Source organism: Sciurus vulgaris (genome assembly GCF_902686455.1).
Source record: "Sciurus vulgaris genome assembly, chromosome: 11".
NCBI lineage: Eukaryota > Metazoa > Chordata > Mammalia > Rodentia > Sciuridae > Sciurus > Sciurus vulgaris.
In genome coordinates this window covers 81,284,945-81,305,764 of record NC_136472.1, presented here as the reverse complement: position 1 = coordinate 81,305,764, position 20,820 = coordinate 81,284,945, and the positions used below count along the sequence as shown (strand labels likewise).

At 34.7% G+C, this 20,820-nt stretch overlaps 1 protein-coding gene across 23 annotated transcripts in view; it reads left to right on the top strand.

Moving 5' to 3' along the window:
• DLG2 (discs large MAGUK scaffold protein 2) overlaps positions 1-20,820 on the top strand; it is a gene marked incomplete at its 3' end in the record, with an annotated part of 2,081,919 nt that overhangs the window by 1,561,330 nt on the left and 499,769 nt on the right. For all 23 annotated transcript variants that reach the window (XM_079105558.1, XM_079105557.1, XM_079105560.1 and 20 more), the window contains one exon: positions 17,103-17,239. In XM_079105558.1, the coding sequence (XP_078961684.1) occupies positions 17,103-17,239 (137 nt within the window). The remainder of the gene's footprint in view (positions 1-17,102; positions 17,240-20,820) is intronic.

The window sequence follows — 20,820 nt, the reverse complement described above, 5'->3', positions numbered from 1 at the left end:
TCATTCATGTTACAGGCCAACCAACTTATTCTCTTTTCTTTAAGAAGACAGACCTGGAATCAGTGTGTAGAATTTATAACATCACAGCAATTCGATTAACAGGGAAAAAATGTTTTAATGGTTCTACCCTAATTAAAAATTACCTAAATAAAGGCTGTTGACCACGTGCATGGACCCAGAGTTGAAGCTAGGTTACGTTACTCCAAGGTCTCTTTCAATGATAAGACACATTATTTTGTTATGTAGATCAAGAGACAAAATCAAGCAAGAATACTCAACTTTTCTATTTAACTTTTTTGACTAATCTTGCTTTCCTTCCTGTAATTCATATGTAAGTCTCTACAAGGAGTAATTTTGAGTTTATTTTTCTCCTCTTCAATGTAAACACTAGCTCAGTTTTGAGACCCTGAATATTTTAACAGTAAAACTGAGAGAAGCCACAACTACATCAGGCTGCTGAGAGATTTGAGAAAATTCCAAATGTATTTGCAACTTTATTCCAGAACTTTCAGTAGCAATGCCTACCTACCATAATATAAATGATACAAAATGCTGCCAGGGTACGAATCCATGATGGTCAAGGTCAGTGGTATTGGAAATCTCACTACATTTTCCAGAGACTATTAAACAGGAATGCAGTACATTGACTGTTTCTCAACTACTCTTCATTTCTTGCTAAAAAAATAAATAAATAAATAGATCAGTGTCTCTGTTTCTACTGTTTTGCAAATATTGCACAATGATGTGGAAAATATGAGGACATTTGCAAATGGCTGATACTAGAGAAACAGTAACTAAGCTGCTGCGTGACAGCTACTACTATGTGAAAGAAATTATTTAGTCTTAGATGCAAGCTGATTATCTTCAAAAGTCACAGTTAATGGATTTTGTTAGTCCTCCAAAGTAAATAAACTGTCCATTTAAAAGCCAGAAGATTTGTTTTATTGTTTTTTGTATTTATAAGTGTTGCTGAAATTGTCCTGTCCTTGGATTTTAATCAGGGCAAGGAATAAATTTTGTTCCGCAAATAACTGATCCAAATTCAATTAATTGTAGCATTTGGTGAAAATACAATCCATATTGTGTTTTATTGTTTTCAATGAAAACATATGTGCTATGGACATGCATTTTTTTAATTTGATGACCAGAAAACATTAGTACTAACAGGTGGTAGTGTTTTGCAAAGCCAAAGTTTTAATAGTTATCTCTTGCATTAATAGACAACAGTCCAAATGTCCTATTCGGTCACATTCATTGTCGTGTTTCATAATAGACTACCCTATCACTGAAGAACTAAACTTTTTCTCACTCTCAAATTGTAGATTCAAATATTTTTATTTCTAGATATGGAGCATTGATCTAGCACTGGAAAGTGCCCTGAAGTATACCTAATTTGTCACTTAAAATACTGACAATCCTGAATCTTCTCAAAATCTATATTTTAACGAGAAGAATAAAATTTTTATTTAATTGGCTTAGATAGAGGAATACTGTCAAAATCAAACAACAGTTTTAAGTTCACTCAATTTCTTTAATTTCTTACTTGTTACAGTGGCCAAAAAGATTCTTCATGCTTCTCAAAGTAAATAAGATAGTGAACAATAAAACTTACCAGACAGGAGTAAGAAGATTGCATAACTTTATGCTTGGCAATAATTTGAAATACAGGAAAGTAATTAATCTGAAATTAAAGATGATTTTTAATTTGGTCAGGTGTGAAAATTTGTTAATGGAGGAGTTGTATATACAGTTTACACATTAGAATTAATTGACTGAATCAAGACTTCAGCAACCACCAGTGCAAAAACATTAGCTTATAATTAATAACAACAATGTTCAAGAGTTTACTCTGAAGAGTTACTGTGGTGGTAGCTGTTTTGATTGCTCTCATTTTGGCACTGGTGTCCAAAAACTAAAGAAATAATTTTAAAATTTATGTCAGCATATTTCATTTAAAAAAATTTAAGAAAGTAGCTAGGACTCTTTCTAGCATATGAACTTTTAGTTTTATTGAAATGCACACATCATCAATTTCATCATCCCAAATAAACTTCAGTGGTCATAATCATTGATGCCATTGCCTAACATCTTTAAATGGTTATGAAATTTAACAACATATGCTGCAGTTAAATAAGAGTTTTAGCTACTGTACATCATGAGATAGATTAGTTCTTCCATACACTTCATTTAGACTTTTTTTTTAAACTTAGACTTTTTTTTTTAAAGTTTTAAAAACTTTTAAATTACTTAGTGGGATTTGTGTTTGAAGAATGTTTTAGAGCTTTTTAAGTTGGTACCCAATGAACAGAGTAGTAGTCAGAATAACACAGTAATTAAAAATAAAGGCTTTGCTGCCAGGCACTTTGGGGTTCACATCCTGGTGCATAAGTCATTAAATCTCTGATCTTGAGTAAGTTATTTAACCTGTTTCATCTTTATATTCTTATTTGTGACGAGTTATAATACCTGCCTCATTATTTTTTTAAATGGGGTTAAATATAATAAGGCATAATAAATAAGATATGCTTAGTGCCTGGCATAAAGGAAATAACAAATACTATCATTAATGCTCTTAACTCATTTTATGACATTTAATATTCATTCTCTAAAGGAAGTAACTTTTAAAAACTCTACACCATTCAGCGTCCAACTGGACAGCACAATCCACCTGGTGACCTACCCAAGGACTCTCCACTTTAGCTTCTCTCTGCTGACCTCTGCAGGGATCAGGTAAAACCTCATCTTTGGAAAAATAAGCAGTTTAGCTTTTTTCCTTGCTAGTGTGTGTTTCCTGTTAATACTAAGTAAGATGTAAGGAGCTATAGTTTAGAGCTTTAAGGATTAGAAATCTTTGAAGATAACTTGTTCATTAAGAAATGAATAGCAACAATTGTGCTGCTATTGGTTTTGTTTGTTCATTCAGTCAACAAATATTTATTGAGAGCCTAATATTTCCTAGGCACAGGGTATAAAGCACAGAGGTAATTTGAGTAGTGCTGACTTGATCCCCACTTTAGGAAAAACAACGTAAATGAAGGCAGGGACACTAGAGGTGGCTACTCAAAATGAAATTGATTCACCTTCATAACTGGGTCATAATAACTAGGACTAGAAAAAAAAAATAACTAGGACTTCTTATTTGAATGAATTCTCATTACTGTTAGATCTATAGTACTCTTTGTTCCCCTGCCCAGAGGATCAATTTTATTTTTGATAGTGTGTGTGAATTGTCCTGACCTCACTGGTCAGAGCTGTTTTGGTTTCTTTTCTATTTTTCTTTTCTTTCTTAAAGCATGTATCTTTTCATACTACCTGTTATAGCATAGATATTATTGTGTTTCTATGGTCTTCTGTTTCTTTAGTCTTCTTCAACAGACTTATAAAGTGTTTTGATAGTCGGTTGAAGAGCAAGCAATATTCTGGAGCAGTGACTAAACCAAATCCTCATTAAATCTCCATTTGCTACCAGCTATCTTAGTAGGGACCACATCCCAAAATTATTGAACCTACATCTCCAAAACATGTGAGCAAATTATGTCAGTTGTTCAAATATATTGCATAGCTTCTGTATATTTGGAATTGTGTTCAAAAGCTACCACAGTTCTTGGTGCATAGACATTATAATCAAATTTCATTTTTTACACAAGTAAAGCCATGATAGACACTCTTAAGTGACAGAATTCACAACTTAATATAGTAACTGAAAAAGTTTCACTAAGAAGATGAAAATAAAAGTAAGGAGTTGTAAGTCAGATCTGTAATTCATCTTTTTCATCCTGTGAAATAAACCCAGTTGTGATGATACATGACAACATTTTGGGGGAGTTTAGAAAATAAAAATATAAGATAATAAATGATGTGAGTAACAGTGATCAGATGCAGTTTTATATGTTGATAAGTTATTTTATATTCTAGTATTTTATCTTACTTTAGACATTAATAATACCTAAAATTTACATTAGTATATATGGTTTACAACTACAAAAAGTAATCATCACATTTGACTCTCATTGTAATCTTGAAAGAAGTGGGGAAAGGGAATTAATATTCTTTGAATACTGGTACTTACACCTGTAGGTTCCTTCTCACACATTATCATAATTTATTCTCACTATAATATCATGAGGTGATGATTGGCCTCCTTGATATTCTCTACCTGGTAAAACCGATGCTTAGAAAAGTCACAAAATCTTATAAGATCACACAACTCTTAAATGCTAGAATCAAGATTTGCACCAGAAATCTTTCTACCATACCATACAGTGGTCATGTCATACATTATTTTATGTATCTTACATGTTAGGATACAGACTCATCAAGGAGAGGTAACTTATTCTGAAAGTCCATTTATTATTTTATCATGTGAACTGTAGTATGTCTTTTAAATAATCATTAGAGATGTCCAAATATATAGCAGCATTGTGTGTGTGTGTGTGAAAAGTAAACTAATTTGGGTAAACCCCAAATGCACATACTGCAACCTTTGTGCAAGATAGACTAGATCATTGTAAAGGTTAAAGGGTTTAATGTAAGAAAGATCTTTAGTGGCAATGAAAAATATTTTCTGGAGCAGCAGAGGTAACTTAGAGGTAACTTATGTTTTCCTAAGGGAGATTTTATTGTGTAGTAGTTTCAAACATTGTCCTTGGTTTGTTTGCCGCTACTAGAAATATTGTTCAGTCACTTCGTAAATCCAAACTATAGTAAGTCTTCATATTTTGCTAGTGAGTGAGATGTCCTTGCAAAAAGAAAAGATACTCATAGTTATTTCAATTATATAATGCTTACTCTGTCCTAGGGTCCAAGATGAATCTGGAGTTTCCAATTATCTCTTTTACAAAGAGCCCCGTGAGGGTGATCAAGTGAGGCAGTGAAGTCAAACATCTGCTGAAAGTGCTCATTTAAAATGTCAGTGAATTGCAGTAAGCTTATCAGTGAACTTAGGAATTTAGGGTTAGTTGTTTAGAGTCTCAAAAGCTTACAAATGCCTGTTGATATTAGATTTTTATTTTTCAAAATTTGGTTTTATGATGAGGCTATGACAAGCTTGGAATGTGAGTAGATCAAAGAAAGACTAGTATTTCAAACTGAATCATGAACAGAGACAAATTAAGAGAAAAAAATTCCTCAAAGTTATTTTTAAAGCATAATAGGTGAATATAATAAAGAATATAAAGGCATGAGGTGAAAGGGGAAAATTTGCTTTATAAAATAGGACATTTCTCCACCACAGAATATAATTTTTGAGCCACAGAAAGCATTAATGAGGAAAAGAGGGAAAGACCAAATCTGATCATGTCCTTCTCCTACTTAAAACTTTTCCTCCCTAATGCCACTAATACAATATCCAAACCCTTACCACATCACCTTTAGAACTTCATGAGCTCTATTACTCCACCTTCAATTCTTAATATCTCCTCCTAATGATACTTACTACTTTACCATGAGGATCAAAGATGTCAAACCTTTCTACAGGCTGATCCCTCTGCCTAGAATTCCTTGCTGCCTGCATTTCTCCTAACCATTCAGCAGGGCTTGATTCCATTGTTACTCTTTATTTTAGTCAGTTTTCATTACTATCAAAAAATACCTGATATAACTGACTTAGAAGATAAAAGGTTTATTTTGGCTCCCAATTTTGGAGATTTCAGTCCATGATCAATTGGCCCCATTGCTTTGGGCCTTTCTGGTTGGGCTACCAGTTGACAAAGTACAGGGAGTACATGGCAAAGCTATACCACTCATCCCATGCCAGGAAACAAAAGAGAGTTAAAAGGGAGCTAGAGTCCCACAATCCTTTTCAGAGGTACACCCCAGTGACCTAAACACTTCCCATTCAGCCCACATTATTGGAGGTTTAACCACTTCCCAATAATGCAAATCTGGGGACCAAGTCTGATGAAGAACCTTTGAGAAAAATTTAAGATCCAAATTGTAGCACTGTCCAAAATAAGCCTTCCCTGATACAAGATGTCTTTCCCTCTTTTTTTTCTAAAGCACTGGCATATTCTCTGATGACCTGTCATTCTTTCTACTCTGGTCTACAAGCTCTCTTAGGACAGGAATTCTGTTACTTGTATTTATATTTCCCACTGTTGGTGTTATAAGTTGAATTATGTACCTCAAAAAGATGCTGAAATCTTACCTCTCATTACTTGTTAATGTTAAGGTATTTAGGAATAAGGTCTTTGCTGATAAGCAAGTTATGAGGTCATCAGGATGGTCCTCATTCTATATGACTGGTGTCCTCACAAAAATGAGAAATTTGGACCCAGAAACAGACACACACCCAGGGAGAATGCCATGAGAAGATTAAGGAAGAGATTGAGGTGCTGCATCTACAAGCCAAAGAATGACAAAGATGGCAAACTAGGAGAGAGGCATGGAACAGATTCTTCCTCATGGGCCTCAGAAAGAACTGGCCCTGACTGTGGATTTCTAGCCTCCAAAACTGTAGGGCAATACATTTCTATTATTCATGGCGCTCTGACTTGATACTTTGTTCTGGCAGCCCTAAGAGTCTAATATAACCTGAAAATGAAAGTTTTTAATGAACTAATGGAGTATCTCACTATATTATTTTACCCCCTCCACATTTTCCTGCAGAGTTCATAAAGTGTATTCATGGAAAAAAATTCAGTGATATATATTTAATTTAGCAATTGATTTTAAACATTGATTTTAGAGCATTTACTTTTTTCATATTACTCCTGGAGTGCAAACATTAAACTTGCTATTACCCCTCCATCTTCAAAGTGCTGACTTCACCACAAGAGAATGAATTGGGTAGTACATACAACAGTAATTATGTGTTGCATAACCTCATCTGACTGGTTGGTGTCCATGCCACACCAATTCTTAGATATTCAAATACCAACCTTTCCTTTAACTATTCTCTAATTCCTTGTAGAAAATTATGTAGCATTAAAATGAGAGAAACTCAAAACATTATATACCATCAATGGGTAGTACTTTTGATTGAAAGGAGTGTACATTAGGAAGGACTTTGCAAAGAACATATTCAGGAAATAGGTCTCTGTGGATGGAAGTGTATCAAGACCCATCTAGTTATCTTTCAGGTGACTCGGTCTGCTTTCCCCAACAACAACCCTGACACTGCAAATTTTCCATCAAACTTCAACATTTGAGGTGATTCTGATATCTTTTAAATAATCTGTTATTTTTATGACTTAATGTGCTGAAATCTGTCTCCAACACAGTCTGGAGAGTACCTAGACATCAATATTAATGACTCTTGGCTTGCTTTGGCAGAATTCACCTGTAAAACTCACACAGATGTGGTGATAGGTAGAGGTTATATCTTAATTCTAGAAGCTTGGATGGTATTCCATTTCAAGAATAATAAAAGAAACTGTATATGTGTATGAAAGTATCCAATCACATTCCATCACATAAGCAGTCAACTTGTGAACAGGCTATTTCATTTGTAGGAATGGAAGCAAATGGGTTAGTGCTGCTAGCTCCTTGTGTTAATAAAGGATAAATATGTCTCTCACTTATCATTTCTATCATTCCTTTAGGGAAGTCACTGACATAATTTTCATTCATTCCCATGCACCAAATAACATCTTTGTTAATATGGGATGCTTGACATTTAAAAGCATATGTGTGCCATGTGGCCATTTGGTCCTTGAACACCCAATCATCAATTAATTATGCAAATGAGATTGAACAACTAATACATACTCAGCCTGTGCTCAGCATGGTCTATTTTATGCAGCCTCTACTTTCTAGAACTTTATAATTTAGTAAAAAATGGAAGATGAATGCACATAAAATGTTAATGTGTAAGGTGATTCAATCTAACTGCCTACATTTTCTGTATTTGAACCAGACTATTGGGAATTGCTGGAGGAATAAATTACTAGAAATACTTCAATCCCTAACTAGACAATCAGCACAGTTTTTGAAAATTGTATCCATTTCTCTAATTAATGGTATATTAAAATTTTCCTAACAACTGTTTCAAAATTTTTATACCTCTTCCAATTTCTGAACTTTCTCATTCTCAGGGTCTTGTCATAAAGTCTGCAATCTTTTTTTTTTTTTTTTTTTTTTTTTTGGTTTACACTGAAATCATTTTATAATTTATTTTGAAGAAGATAGCCTTGTCAATATGAACAAGTAGATGTCTTAAAACAAAGGAAGGGCAGAGTAGGGAAACACACCTAATGGGGGGTATTGAGACTAATTCTTATTCCAATATTGCATTATTCTTCTTTATGGATTAATCCATTCCACTTAGTGAAACTTAAAATGAATCATTTAAGTTCTATATGTAGGTTAACAAAGTAATATTTTGCACAAAATGATTATTCAGTTTCTTAGAATGTTTTATAAAGTGGTATAAATAATGTCACTCTGCTCTTAAAATAAAAATGCATGATCCATCTCCATCATCCTTTTCTCCTTACCTTCTAAGTCAGTGAAGAAAGTGGATTTCTATGTTTTCTTATTTATCTCAAATTTTTTATTAGGTGCAGTATCAGGGACTATGTATACTTTGGTGAGAATAAGTGACTTGGTCCTTCACTCTTAGGTCCTTCACTCTACCTAAAACTACTTACTGCTTTCACCTGAATTATTTTCAGTTTCTGAAACCCTGATATCTCTCATCCCTGGGTCCTTGAATATGTGTTTCCCTGTGGTATTTCCCTGCTCCCTTTTCTTCCTTGCTCATTTTCATTTTCCAGGTCTCAGATTGAATATTATGACCTGCAATTAATTTTCTCTGACACCATCCTCGTCCTCCAATCCAATGTAGGCATCCCACCTACACCCTCCCATAGCCACTGTTGCTCTCTTATTATCCCTTAACATAATGCAACTTCATTACCTCTTTCTCTTTCCCTCTGTTAGAAAATACATTGCATTAGAACAGGAACCAAAAATATTTAATTCACTGACATAACCACAGCATTTAGGCCAGTACCTGATACCTCAGCAGTCGTCAACAAGTGTTTCTTTTATTACTTAAAGTAGAAAAAGCTTGTATAGAGAACTAGGTCTACTCAAGTTCAATTTATAATTGAGCTACCATAGGTTAGAATTCACAAAGAATGATGTTGGAAATTTAAGTGGCAAAGGCATTTCAGATGTAAGGAACAAGTACAAAATAAAGCCATTACAAAAAGATCAGTTTTCTTGGGGAAAACAGAGAGATAAGGAATGGTGAAGACAATATGTAGAATTCCTATAGAATAAAGAGTAATGGACCATAGGAAGTCAAAGAACAATATAATCAATGCAAAATTTTGGGGAAACAGCTAACTTAAAATATTTGCAGAATGATTTGGAAAGCAAGAAGGTATAGACTGGAATCAAGGAGTATGATCACAAAAGTTTCTACAATAATGCAGACATGATTAGATTAGCACTTTGTTCAGTGACAGGGCAGTAAAGAGGAGTTATAATTTCATATTTATATAGTAAAGATTCTGATACAATAATAACAATTTCAAATACATATATATATATGCATGTATATGTGTGTACATATGTATATATATTCTTGCAGTTCTCCTCTAACAGTTAAAACACTAAGCTCTGGGATTCAGTGATAAGTAGGTGTGATGCTAAACATGAAGAAGCTTTCATTCAATCTGAAATAGTAACATAACTGTAAAGCACAAGAGCCAGGACAAGAAGACAGTTTTAAAGGGAAGCTATGAGCACACTTTTTCAAGTTTGTGAGTTTCAAGTTGACAAATCAAACCTATTGGATGGAGTATTGGAGGTACCAGAACCTTGGGCACTCATCAACAGAACAGTGGTAATTGAAACTCCAGAAATGGATTCTCTTCAAGATAATAGAATAGGATTTAATGGAATATTCTACAGGAAATAACAATTATTTTAAAAGAAGTAATGGTCAAATTTAGCACACATCCCCAGAATTTCTAATTCTGAATATCTGGTATGAATCCCAAGCTTTGCATTTTTAACAAGGTCCCAGGTGATGCAGATGCTCCTGGTGTGAGGATCTCTTCTGTGAACCACAGTCTTAGGCCAGTGAAAAAGAAGGTAAGACAGGAAAAAAAAAAAAAAAAAAAAAAACAGATGTAGTAAGATAAATTAAAAACAGGGCAAATTAACATTATCAAAGGTGAGAATGTAAAGGTAATCCATAGTTTTCTATGTAATGCAGAGAAGCAAATTCATGTATGAAATTTTCATGACGTTTGGATAAAAATTTTGGATAGCTGGCTGAACTCCTTGCCAGGTGTAGCTGGTTGGCAATTTACCCACCCAACCCCATTATAGGAAAAGTTAATATTAAAATGTATATGTCTGCATGTCATATGACTTCCATTAAAAAAAAGAGCTAGATATAAATACAACCACTCAAATCATAAAGATTAGATATGTTCGTTTCCTAGGACTGCCATAAAAAATTGCCACAAATTGGGTAGCTTCCAGCAACAGAAACTTACAGGTGTGAAGGCTAGAAGTCTGAGATCAAGGTGTCAGCAGGGTAGATTCTTTTGGGGTACCATGAGGGCAAGTCTTCTCTGAGCCTCTCTCCCAGCATTTCAGGGTTGTTGGCAATCCTAGGCATGCTATGACTTGTGGATCCATCCCTCCAATATCTGCTCTGTCCTCACATGCATTCTTCTATGTGTGTTTTTGTGTCCAAATATTCACTTCTGATAAGGAACATCACTGGCCCAAATCATTGGATTGGGATCTACCTTGACCCAATACAATCTCTTCTTAAAGTACATCTACAAAGAACCTGATCAAAATTAAGTGACATTCACAGGTTAGAACTTCAGCATATATTTTGGATGTAAATAATTCAACCCCTAAGAGATGCTAGGTAAATAGACTATGATATATGGAGCCAGGTGGAGGAGATGGAGGAGAATTAATAATATGGAAATGGAGTTGGTCATCATTTCAAAACCTTCTGCTCTTACAGTAAGAAGGCTGTGGCAAGTTCTAGAAAAGATCTTTTTAGGATAGGGCAGAAGAATGGTCAAAGCCAGAAGAGAACAAAGCATTGATGGCAAGAGACCAAATATGTCTAAAAGAGCAAAAAGGAATAAGTAATATCTGAGAAGATTTGGGTTTAGATAAGAGGAATTGTGCTTATTCCTTTGAGCGAAAGGAAAACAGGTGCTGATGTGGTATACAAAAAGTGCAAAGGTATCTTGATATACATAGGAGGAGGGGAAGTTTATGGCATTAGTTGTGCTAGTTAGTTGGATGATCTGTGAGAGATTATTTGAGCAGGATTTAGGATGCTTAGACAATGAGTAAGAATTTTAAAAAGAACCACTTCTGTCAACCCCAAACTTTGTCTTTCTAAACTGGAAGGAATCCAAAGAATAAGAAAATAAAGCTTTGACTTTTAATTGACCATATCTGCAATGCCCATGAGATTAATTAGTCTCTCAAATAAATATAGAAGTTGCATTTCTGATAGTTTTTGAAGCAAAGGTTTCTTTTTGAAGGGGAAGAGATGTCAGATAGTCTGTTATCAGTGTAAACCAGACCTACAGGGAAGTTTTTAAAGATTTTTTGGGGGAGTTCTTGCTTTTTTAACTGACATGTATGCACATTCAGATGTTAAGTTGCCTATGCAGGTGTTTGGTTCCTAAGACAGGGCCAGCCAGAGTTCAGGATGGATTCAGTGATTCTTTTAAAATATACACATAATGTGAAGAATACCACTAGTGCTTTCTGTAAAGCAGTAAATACCATACCTGGCAGATCTTAAAGAAGCAATGACAGAACCAGGCTGTTTAGTAATATTGAGTTATTTGGAGAAGCCCAGAGAGCTTTCCTAGTAAAGTCATATAACATTAAGTTGAAACAAGTTATTGAATGGTTTTAAGGCATCATGGGGCTTGGTTCTTTACACCCACAAAGAATATATGGGTACACTGTAATCATATGACATTTTCAAGCATTTCAGTTTTTATTCTGGGCTTCTCAAAGCACAGTATCAATCTATGCTGCCAAGACTTCTGCTGCAGCCCCCGCCTCTCATTGACACCTCCCCCTCAGCGTAGGCAGACAACATGGGGAAGGGTGAGCTAGGATCTGCTCACAGGGTTCTCTTTTTATAGAATGAGGAAAAGATTCTTTGCAGAGAAAGGTTCATTTATAAGCTTTAACCAGGTTCAGAGTTCCTATATTATACCTGTATTTCCTACATTAACATGAGAATTTAGGGATGTGCCAGAAACATGGAATGACGAGCCCAGCTTTATGCAACAGATGTAGTTCTGAAATTCTTTGTGAACATCCCAAGTTTGCCAAACAGATCATTTTTAATTACTTAGGAAATTAGGTGTTTAAATTGGACATGCTTTTTCTTTCCTTTACTAGAGGGTCCTGAAATATCTACTGATTTTACTTCCTTTTGTGACTTGATTACTTATATTTTTCTGTGCCAGCTTTGTATGCAATCAGCAGGCACATGGGATGTTTAGTCTTAATCTTAATGGCCAAATGTCCTATAGTACGTATATAGTATGCGGACCAGTAGTTTGATGAGAGTTACCAACTCAACTCACTTAGTTTATTTTTCAGTTGACTGGTTTGCCTCACATGATGGTTGTTTTATTCAGCTATTTCACTGCTGTGGGAAAATACCTGACAAGAACAATTTTAGAGGAGGAAAAGTTTATTTGGCACTCATGGTTTCTGAGGTCACAGTTTGTAGATAACTCACTCTACTGTTCTGGACCCAAGGTGAGGCAGAACATCATGGTGGAAGGGTGTGGAAGAGGAAAGTAACCAGAAAGCAGAGAGAGAGAGAGAGAGAGAGAGAGAGAGAGAGAGAGAGAGAGAGAGAGAGAGAGAGAGAGAGAGAAAGAACATCAAGTATAAAATATAAACCCGAAAGACATGCCCCAGTGACATCTCTTCTAGCCACACCCTACCTGCCTTCAGTTACCATCCACTTAATCCAATGATTGGGTTATAACTCTAATCATCTAATCATTTCACCTCTGGAACCTTCTTGAATTTTCTAACACATGAACTTTTGGGGAACACTTCATATCTAAGCCATAACAAGTCAACTTATTTCTTTGTCCTAGAAACTTATTTTCAAAACAGACAGTAATTCTCTAAATGTTCCAAAACTATCATGTCCCTAAAACCAGCAATTTTGTAATTTTGGGTGCTTCTGAGTCAAATCTTTATGATATACATCTTTTGATGGTTTACTAGGCATTTTTGCAACCATTTCAAACTCAGTAGAGCTGCGGTTTTATCAGCACTGTTTTTTTGTTTTTGTTTTTGATTTTGTTTTTGTTTTTGTTTTTAGAGTAGCTGACTCAAGTCATTCAGTCAGTCTGGAGTCCAAAGGATGTTTTCCTGTCAAAAGTACACTCTCTTTTAATGAATTCTATTTTTTTGTTCAGGCCGAGCTTAAGTCCTAAATCTTTTGCTAATCCTTATGGTACTTTAAGAAGTAGTCCTGCTCTTTCTAGCATAACCAGTTAAATAATATCAAAAGTTTTCCGATTTTTCAAACTACTTAAGGGCTCATTAAGAGTAGAGAGTCTTATTTATTAAGGATCTATTATATGCCAGTTGTTATAGAATATATTATATGCCAGTTATTAGAGAATATATATATAGACTTGCTCCCTTTCTACAAATGAGAAAATCAAGAGTAAAATTTGCACAGTTAGTGGATGAAAGCATCAGAATGTGAAGCTGTCTTTGCTGTTGCCCAGTTGACTATTCTGAATTTGGCATAAATGCTACAGATTGAGGGTAGAGAGCTAATCCATGTCTACCAGAGCCAGTGCAGTAACTTACACAGTTGCTGATCCCAAATAACAGTGTCCACTTTTCTTTCCCTTGCTTATTCAAAGCCCTCAACTTCATCTTAAGGGAAGTTTTCTCAGAGACTTTCTTCATTCTCATATTTCTCAGTGACTTTCCTCATTGTTTGCATTCATTCATTTTTTCTTTTCTTTTTTTTTCATTTAATACATCTTTATGAGGCAACTAAGTACCTGGAGTTGTTCTTCTTACATACTGTAAATTGAACAAAAATCATAGTCATCATGGAGCCTACATTTTCACTGAGAAAACAAACCATAAAAAAATAAGCAAACCACACTGCAAACATATAAAAATAAAATATAATATATAACATATATGCCTTGTATAGTAGATAACAAGATAATAAATGCTAAGGAAAAATGAAAAGTTAAGCAAGATAAGAAAATGGGGAATATGGTCAGGGGACAGTGTTAAATAGGGAGGTCAGTTTCTGCTTCTGGAAGAACTGAGACTTAAGATCCTGAAGGTAGCAGGATCCAGCCAGCAGAAATACCTAGAGCAAAGGTAGGAGCATTCTGAGAGTATTCTAGAAATACAAGACTGCAATGAGGCATAGAATGGAATGAAGGAGAAGATTGGCTAGTGAGGGGAGAGGAGTGGAGAATGCCAGCAGAGACTGATAAAGGAGGACCTCACCGAGTTTAGATCCTACAGTGTGGGCATCCTGCCCTTGTGTCAAAAGAGGAAACACAAGGAACATGCAGACTACTTATTTGACATTGGTTTTACTGCTGTTTAGTAGTCCTAGCTGATGTTTATCTTCATAAAGTCATCCTCCCAAAATCACTAGCATTGCCTGGGTTTAAAATATTGCTTCACCCAGGTTGTCTTACCCACTCATGTGAACCCACTTGTAGGTCATTATTTCTTTAGTGTTTCTGTAGAACAGTGTAGGGAGCCATTTCTTTACATTTATGTAAGCCACAATTGATAGAGGCTCTCTATATAAAGCACAGATAGATTCAATTTTACAACACAGATGGATACTTCTATCTGTAAATACACTTGTATTCTGGATGGATACATAAGCTACACATTTATTTACCATGTTGAATTGAATATCTGGAACATGGTGGATTGTTTTTAAATGCATTCATGTTCCAATGAAGTAAAATAAATTTTTAGCCTTGAACTCTCAAAGGCATTCTCTGACTCTGAGAAATGTATACTAAAAATATCTTGCTTCACCTTGAGCAAAGTCACTAGTTTAAAAAGAAGTACATAAACCTAACATCCAAAAAATGGTTGTTTTCTTTTCAGTTGATATATTTATGTACACAATATCCATAGTGATTTCATTATCCATGGTATAATCTTCAACTTCAAATGTCAAATACATAGTTACTCTCCTTTTTGGATTTAATCTTCTTTATGGTGATAATTTTTCCATAGTTTTTCTGTAACTAAGATTGTCTGTAGCATTTACTGCTAGCATAGTAGATGTAAATCAGAGTTCCTAGATTTGTGTTTAACATTTTTCTTTCAGAGCTTGGAATGACCTTCATACTGCTAAAATGCAATAGATTGATCCTCCCACATGACTATGAAACTTTGTAAATACATTTTGAAACTTTTTTATGTGCATCTATTTATGTAATAGTGATAATTTTAGAAGACATGAGCTGATACGTTGTTTAAAAGTTCATTTTAAAAGCAAAATTGGGAACTTTTTATTTATTTTTGGTCAGTTTTTGCTTCATAAACAAATTCTTTAAATCCTAGGCAAATATATTCATGGTTCTATGGGGTGGCAAAGCATTAATAAAAAATAATTACCCACTTCAGTAGGAAATTAGATAACACTTATTTTAATTGCCCTATCAATTTAAATCCATTTTCCATTTATTTTTAACAACTATTATGGTTAATTTAACAAAATCATTGCATTTCTAATATAATCCAAGGTGTTACTTTATAATTTCCTATTCCATCATTTTTCCATTAATCATCTATCTTCAGAGCACATAGCCCTACACAATATTTATTCAATCAAAGCATAGTGAATGGAATTAGTATTTTTAAAAATGTTTTTCATTATTATTGTACAGTGTCAAAAGTTTTTATGATAGCTTTATCAATTGAGTATGTTCTTTTTAAGAAATATTTCTTTAGCCAAGAAGGTTATAGAAATTCATCTTTTAGTATCAAAGGCCTTGATTAATATCCTTTTTGTTTAATTTTCATATTATCATTGATTTAGAAATACAATAAAAATATATTCTATTAATATTTACTGAATGTATATTCAGTCACCATTTGAAAAATTTCTTTCTTAATCCTAAGCCCCTAAAGATTCTATTAATTATTCTTTTAAAATGATTAACTTCATAACAATTTTACTAAATAACTATATCCTTATTATTGTTCCATGACTTAAAAAATTAAAAATTTATTGCAAGTCAGAGTATGAAGAAACCACCTCGCAAAATAGGAAATTTCCACACTTAAAAGTGATATGATATCCTGCTGGTTATTGTAAAATTAATAAAGTTAAATTATATTACCCATTTCTTTATCCTTCAGACTATGTACAGGGACGATTCACTTTTTTGTGTCACTAGCCTCACTATCAATTAGTTTATAATAGTGACCACTAGGAAGTATGAAAAATAAGACAAGTTGGCCATAAAAGACATGAAAGGCAAGCATCTAGCTTCTTTTCCTTATCTTTTCTCTGAAATTACGATGTAAATATCCAGTGTGTCTTCCTCATATTTCTTCTCTCAGGACGTGTGTGATTTTTTCTGACAGCTCTATTTTTCATTCTGCAATGTAAAAAACTTCTTTTCTCTATGCTAGAGTAATGAAGACAATGAAGATAAGCTCACCTACTGGATGTGAACGGGACTGTACCTGTGTTTTTCCAGGCTCATATAGTATCACTCCGAATATTTTGTCCAATCCCTGTTCTGGAAAGTCACTCACCATGAACAGTTGCACAGTCTTGAAATAGTACAAAACTAGTGTTCATATGGGATTGATTAAAAGATCTTTCCCACGTTAACAAAAACAACAAACCCTCAAATATTAAAAGAACTAAACTGATTGGATTAGAATCCTTGTATTATAGATTGCTGTTATAATCCATTGAAGATCCATTGTTAAAAGAATTATGGTTGGGCTGGGGCTGTAGCTCAGTTCACAGAGTTTTGCATGTCAAGCACAAGGCCCTGGGTTCAATTCCCAAACAGCAAAAAAAAAAAAAAAAAACAAAAAAAAAACTAATGGTTGAAAAGTGGTTAATTCCATTTTCTGTTCTTTTCTTACAGGTTTAGGCTTCAGTATTGCAGGAGGTGTGGGGAACCAGCACATTCCTGGAGATAACAGCATTTATGTGACAAAAATTATAGATGGTGGAGCTGCACAAAAAGATGGAAGGTTGCAAGTAGGAGACAGACTACTAATGGTGAGTGAGACTCCAAGTAAAACTGCAGATCTATATACTCTTGTTTTCCAGTGTGTGACCATCTCAGGCAGCTCAGATGGCCAAAACGAAATACCGCAGACTGTGTGACTTGAACAACAGAAATTTATTTTCTCACAGTTTTGAAGGTTGGGAAGTTGAAGGTTGCTAACTCGTTTCTGGAGAGAGCTCTCTTCGTGGTTTACAGAGGGCCACCTTCTGGCTGCATCCTCACAAGTTCTTTCCGATGTGCTCAGACTGGCAAAGAAGGATGTCCCTCTTTTCCTCTTCTTTTTTTTTTTTTTTAATTAAAAACCATAAATTTACATAGGGCAATGTTGTTTGATTCATTCTGTTATTTTTTCCCTTACCCCCCACCCCTCCCACCCCTCTTTTCCCTCTATACAGTCCTTCCTTCCTCCATTCTTACCACCACCCTTATCCCTAACCCTAAACCTAACCCTAACCCTAACACTATCCCCTCCTACACCCCCTTATATATCCTCATCCGCTTATTAGCGAGATCATTCGTCCTTTAGTTTTTTGAGATTGGCTTATCTCACTTAGCATGATATCCTGCAATTTCATCCATTTGCCTGCAAATGCCATGATTTTATAATTCTTCATGGCGGAGTAATATTCCATTGTATATATATGCCACAGTTTCTTTATCCATTCATCAACTGAAGGGCATCTAGGTTGGTTCCACAATCTGGCTATAGTGAATTGAGCAGCTATGAACATTGATGTGGCTGTATCTCTGTAGTATGCTGATTTTAAGTCTTTTGGGTATAGGCCAAGGAGTGGGATAGCTGGGCCAAATGGTGGTTCCATTCCAAGCATTCTGAGGAATCTCCATACTGCTTTCCAGAGTGGCTGCACTAATTTGCAACCCCACCAGCAATGTATGAGTGTACCTTTTTCCCCACATCCTCACCAACACCTATTGTTGCTTGTGTTCTTGATAATCGCCATTCTAATTGGAGTGAGATGAAATCGTAGGGTAGTTTTGATTTGCATTTCTCTTATTACTAGAGATGTTGGACATTTTTTCATATATCTATTGATTGCTTGTACATCTTCTGTGAAGTGTCTGTTCATTTCCTTAGGTCATTTGTTGATTGGATTATTTGTATTCTTGGTGTAGAGTTTTTGAGTTCTTTATAGATTCTGGAAATTAGCGCTCTATCTGAAGTATGAGTGGCAAAGATATTCTCCCACTCTGTAGGCTCTCTCTTCACATTACTGATAGTTTCCTTTGCTGAGAGAAAGCTTTATAGTTTGAATCTATCCCAGTTGTTCATTCTAGCTTTTATTTCTTGTGCTATGGAGGTCCTGTTAAGGAAGTCTGATCCTAAGCCAACAAGTTGAAGATTTGGACCTACTTTTTCTTCTATAAGATGCAGGGTCTCTGGTCTGATTCCAAGGTCCTTGATCCATTTTGAGTTGAGTTTTGTGCAGGGTGAGAGATAGGGGTTTAATTTCATTCTGTTGCATATGATTTTCCAGTTTTCCCAGCACCATTTGTTGAACAGGCTATCTTTTCTCCATTGCATATTTTTGGCCCCTTCGTCTAGTATGAGAAAATTGTATTTATTTGGGTTTGTGTCCATGTCCTCTATTCTGTACCATTGAGCTACCTGTCTATTTTGGTACCAATACCAAGCCATTTTTGTTACTATTGCTTTGTAATAGAGTTGAAGATCTGGTATTGCTATACCCACTGCTTTGCTCTTTCTACTGAGGATTGCTTTAGCTATTCTGAGTTTCTTATTCTTCCAGATGAATTTCATCATTGCTTGCTCTATTTCTTTCTGTAAGGTACACCATTGGGATTTTAATTGGAATTGCATTGAATGTGTATAGCACTTTTGGTAGTATGGCCATTTTGACAATATTAATTCGGCCTATCCAAGAACATGGGAGATCTTTGCATCTTCTAAGGTTTTCTTTAATTTCTTTCTTTAGTGTTCTGTAGTTCTCATTGTAGAGGTCTTTCACCTCTTTTGTGAGATTGACTCCCAAGTATTTTATTTTTTTCGATGCTATTGTGAATGGGGTAGTTTTCCTAATTTCTCTTTCTGAAGATTCATTACTTATGTATAAAAATGCATTGGATTTATGAGCATTGATCTTGTAACCTGCTACTTTACTGAATTCACTTATGAGAGTTTTCTGGTGGAATTTTCAGGTTCCTCTAAATATATAATCATGTCATCAGCGAAAAGGGATAGTTTGAGTTCCTCTTTTCCAATTCGTATCCCTTTAATTTCTTTGGTTTGTCTAATTGCTCTGCCTACAGTCTCAAGAACAATATTGAATAGAAGTGGTGAAAGAGGGCATCCCTGTCTTGTTCCAGTTTTTAGGGGGAATGCTTTCAGTTTTTCACCATTTAGAATGATGTTAGCCATGGGCTTAGCATAAATGGCCTTTACAATGTTAAGGAAGGTTCGCACTACCCCAATTTTCTCTAGTGTTTTGAGCATGAATGGATGCTGTATTTTATCAAATGCTTTTTCTGCATCTATTGAAATAATCATGTGATTCTTAACTTTTAGTCTGTTGATATGGTGAATGACATTTATTGATTTTCTGATGTTGAACCAACCTTGCATCCCTGGGATAAAACCTACTTGATCGTGGTGCACTATCTTTTTAATATATTTTTGTATGCGATTTGCTAAAATTTTGTTGAGAATTTTTGCATCAATGTTCATTAAGGATATTGGTCTGAAATTTTCTTTCCTTGATGTGTCTCTGTCTGGTTTAGGTATCAGGGTGATATTGGCTTCATAGAATGAGTTTGGGAGGGTTCCCTCCTCTTCTATTTTATGGAATACTTTGAGAAGTATTGAAATGAGCTCTTCTTTAAAGGTTTTGTAGAACTCGACTGAGATTCATCTGGTCCCAGACTTTTCTTTGTTGGTAGGCTTTTGATGACCTCTTCTATTTCATTGCTTGAAATTGATTTATTTAAGTTGTGTATGTCCTCCTTGTTCAGTTTAGGTAATTCATATGTCTCTAGAAACTTGTTGATGTCTTCGAGGTTTTCTGTTTTGTTGGAGTATAGATTTTCAAAATAACTTCTAATTATGTTTTGTATTTCACTCGTGTCTGTTGTGATATTTCCTTGTTCATTCCGAATTTTAGTAATTTGAGTTTTCTCCCTCTTTCTCTTTATTATTGTGGCTAAGGGTCTATCAATTTTGTTTATTTTTTCAAAGAACCAACTATTTATTTTGTTATTTTTTCCGATTGTTTCTTTTGTTTCAATTTCATTAATTTCGGCTCTGATTTTAACTATTTCCTGTCTTCTACTACTTTTGGTGTTGGTCTGCTCTTCTTTTTCTAGGGCTTTGAGCTGTAGTGTTAAGTCGTTTATTTGTTGATTTCTACTTCTTTTGTTGAATGCACCGCATGAAATAAATCTTCCTCTAAGTACTGCGTTCATAGTGTCCCAGAGATTTTGATGTGATGTGTCTTTGTTCTCATTTACTTCTAAGAATTTTTTTATTTCCCTCCTGTTGTCTTCTGTTACCCATTCATCATATAATAGTATATTATTTAATCTCCAGGTATTGCAG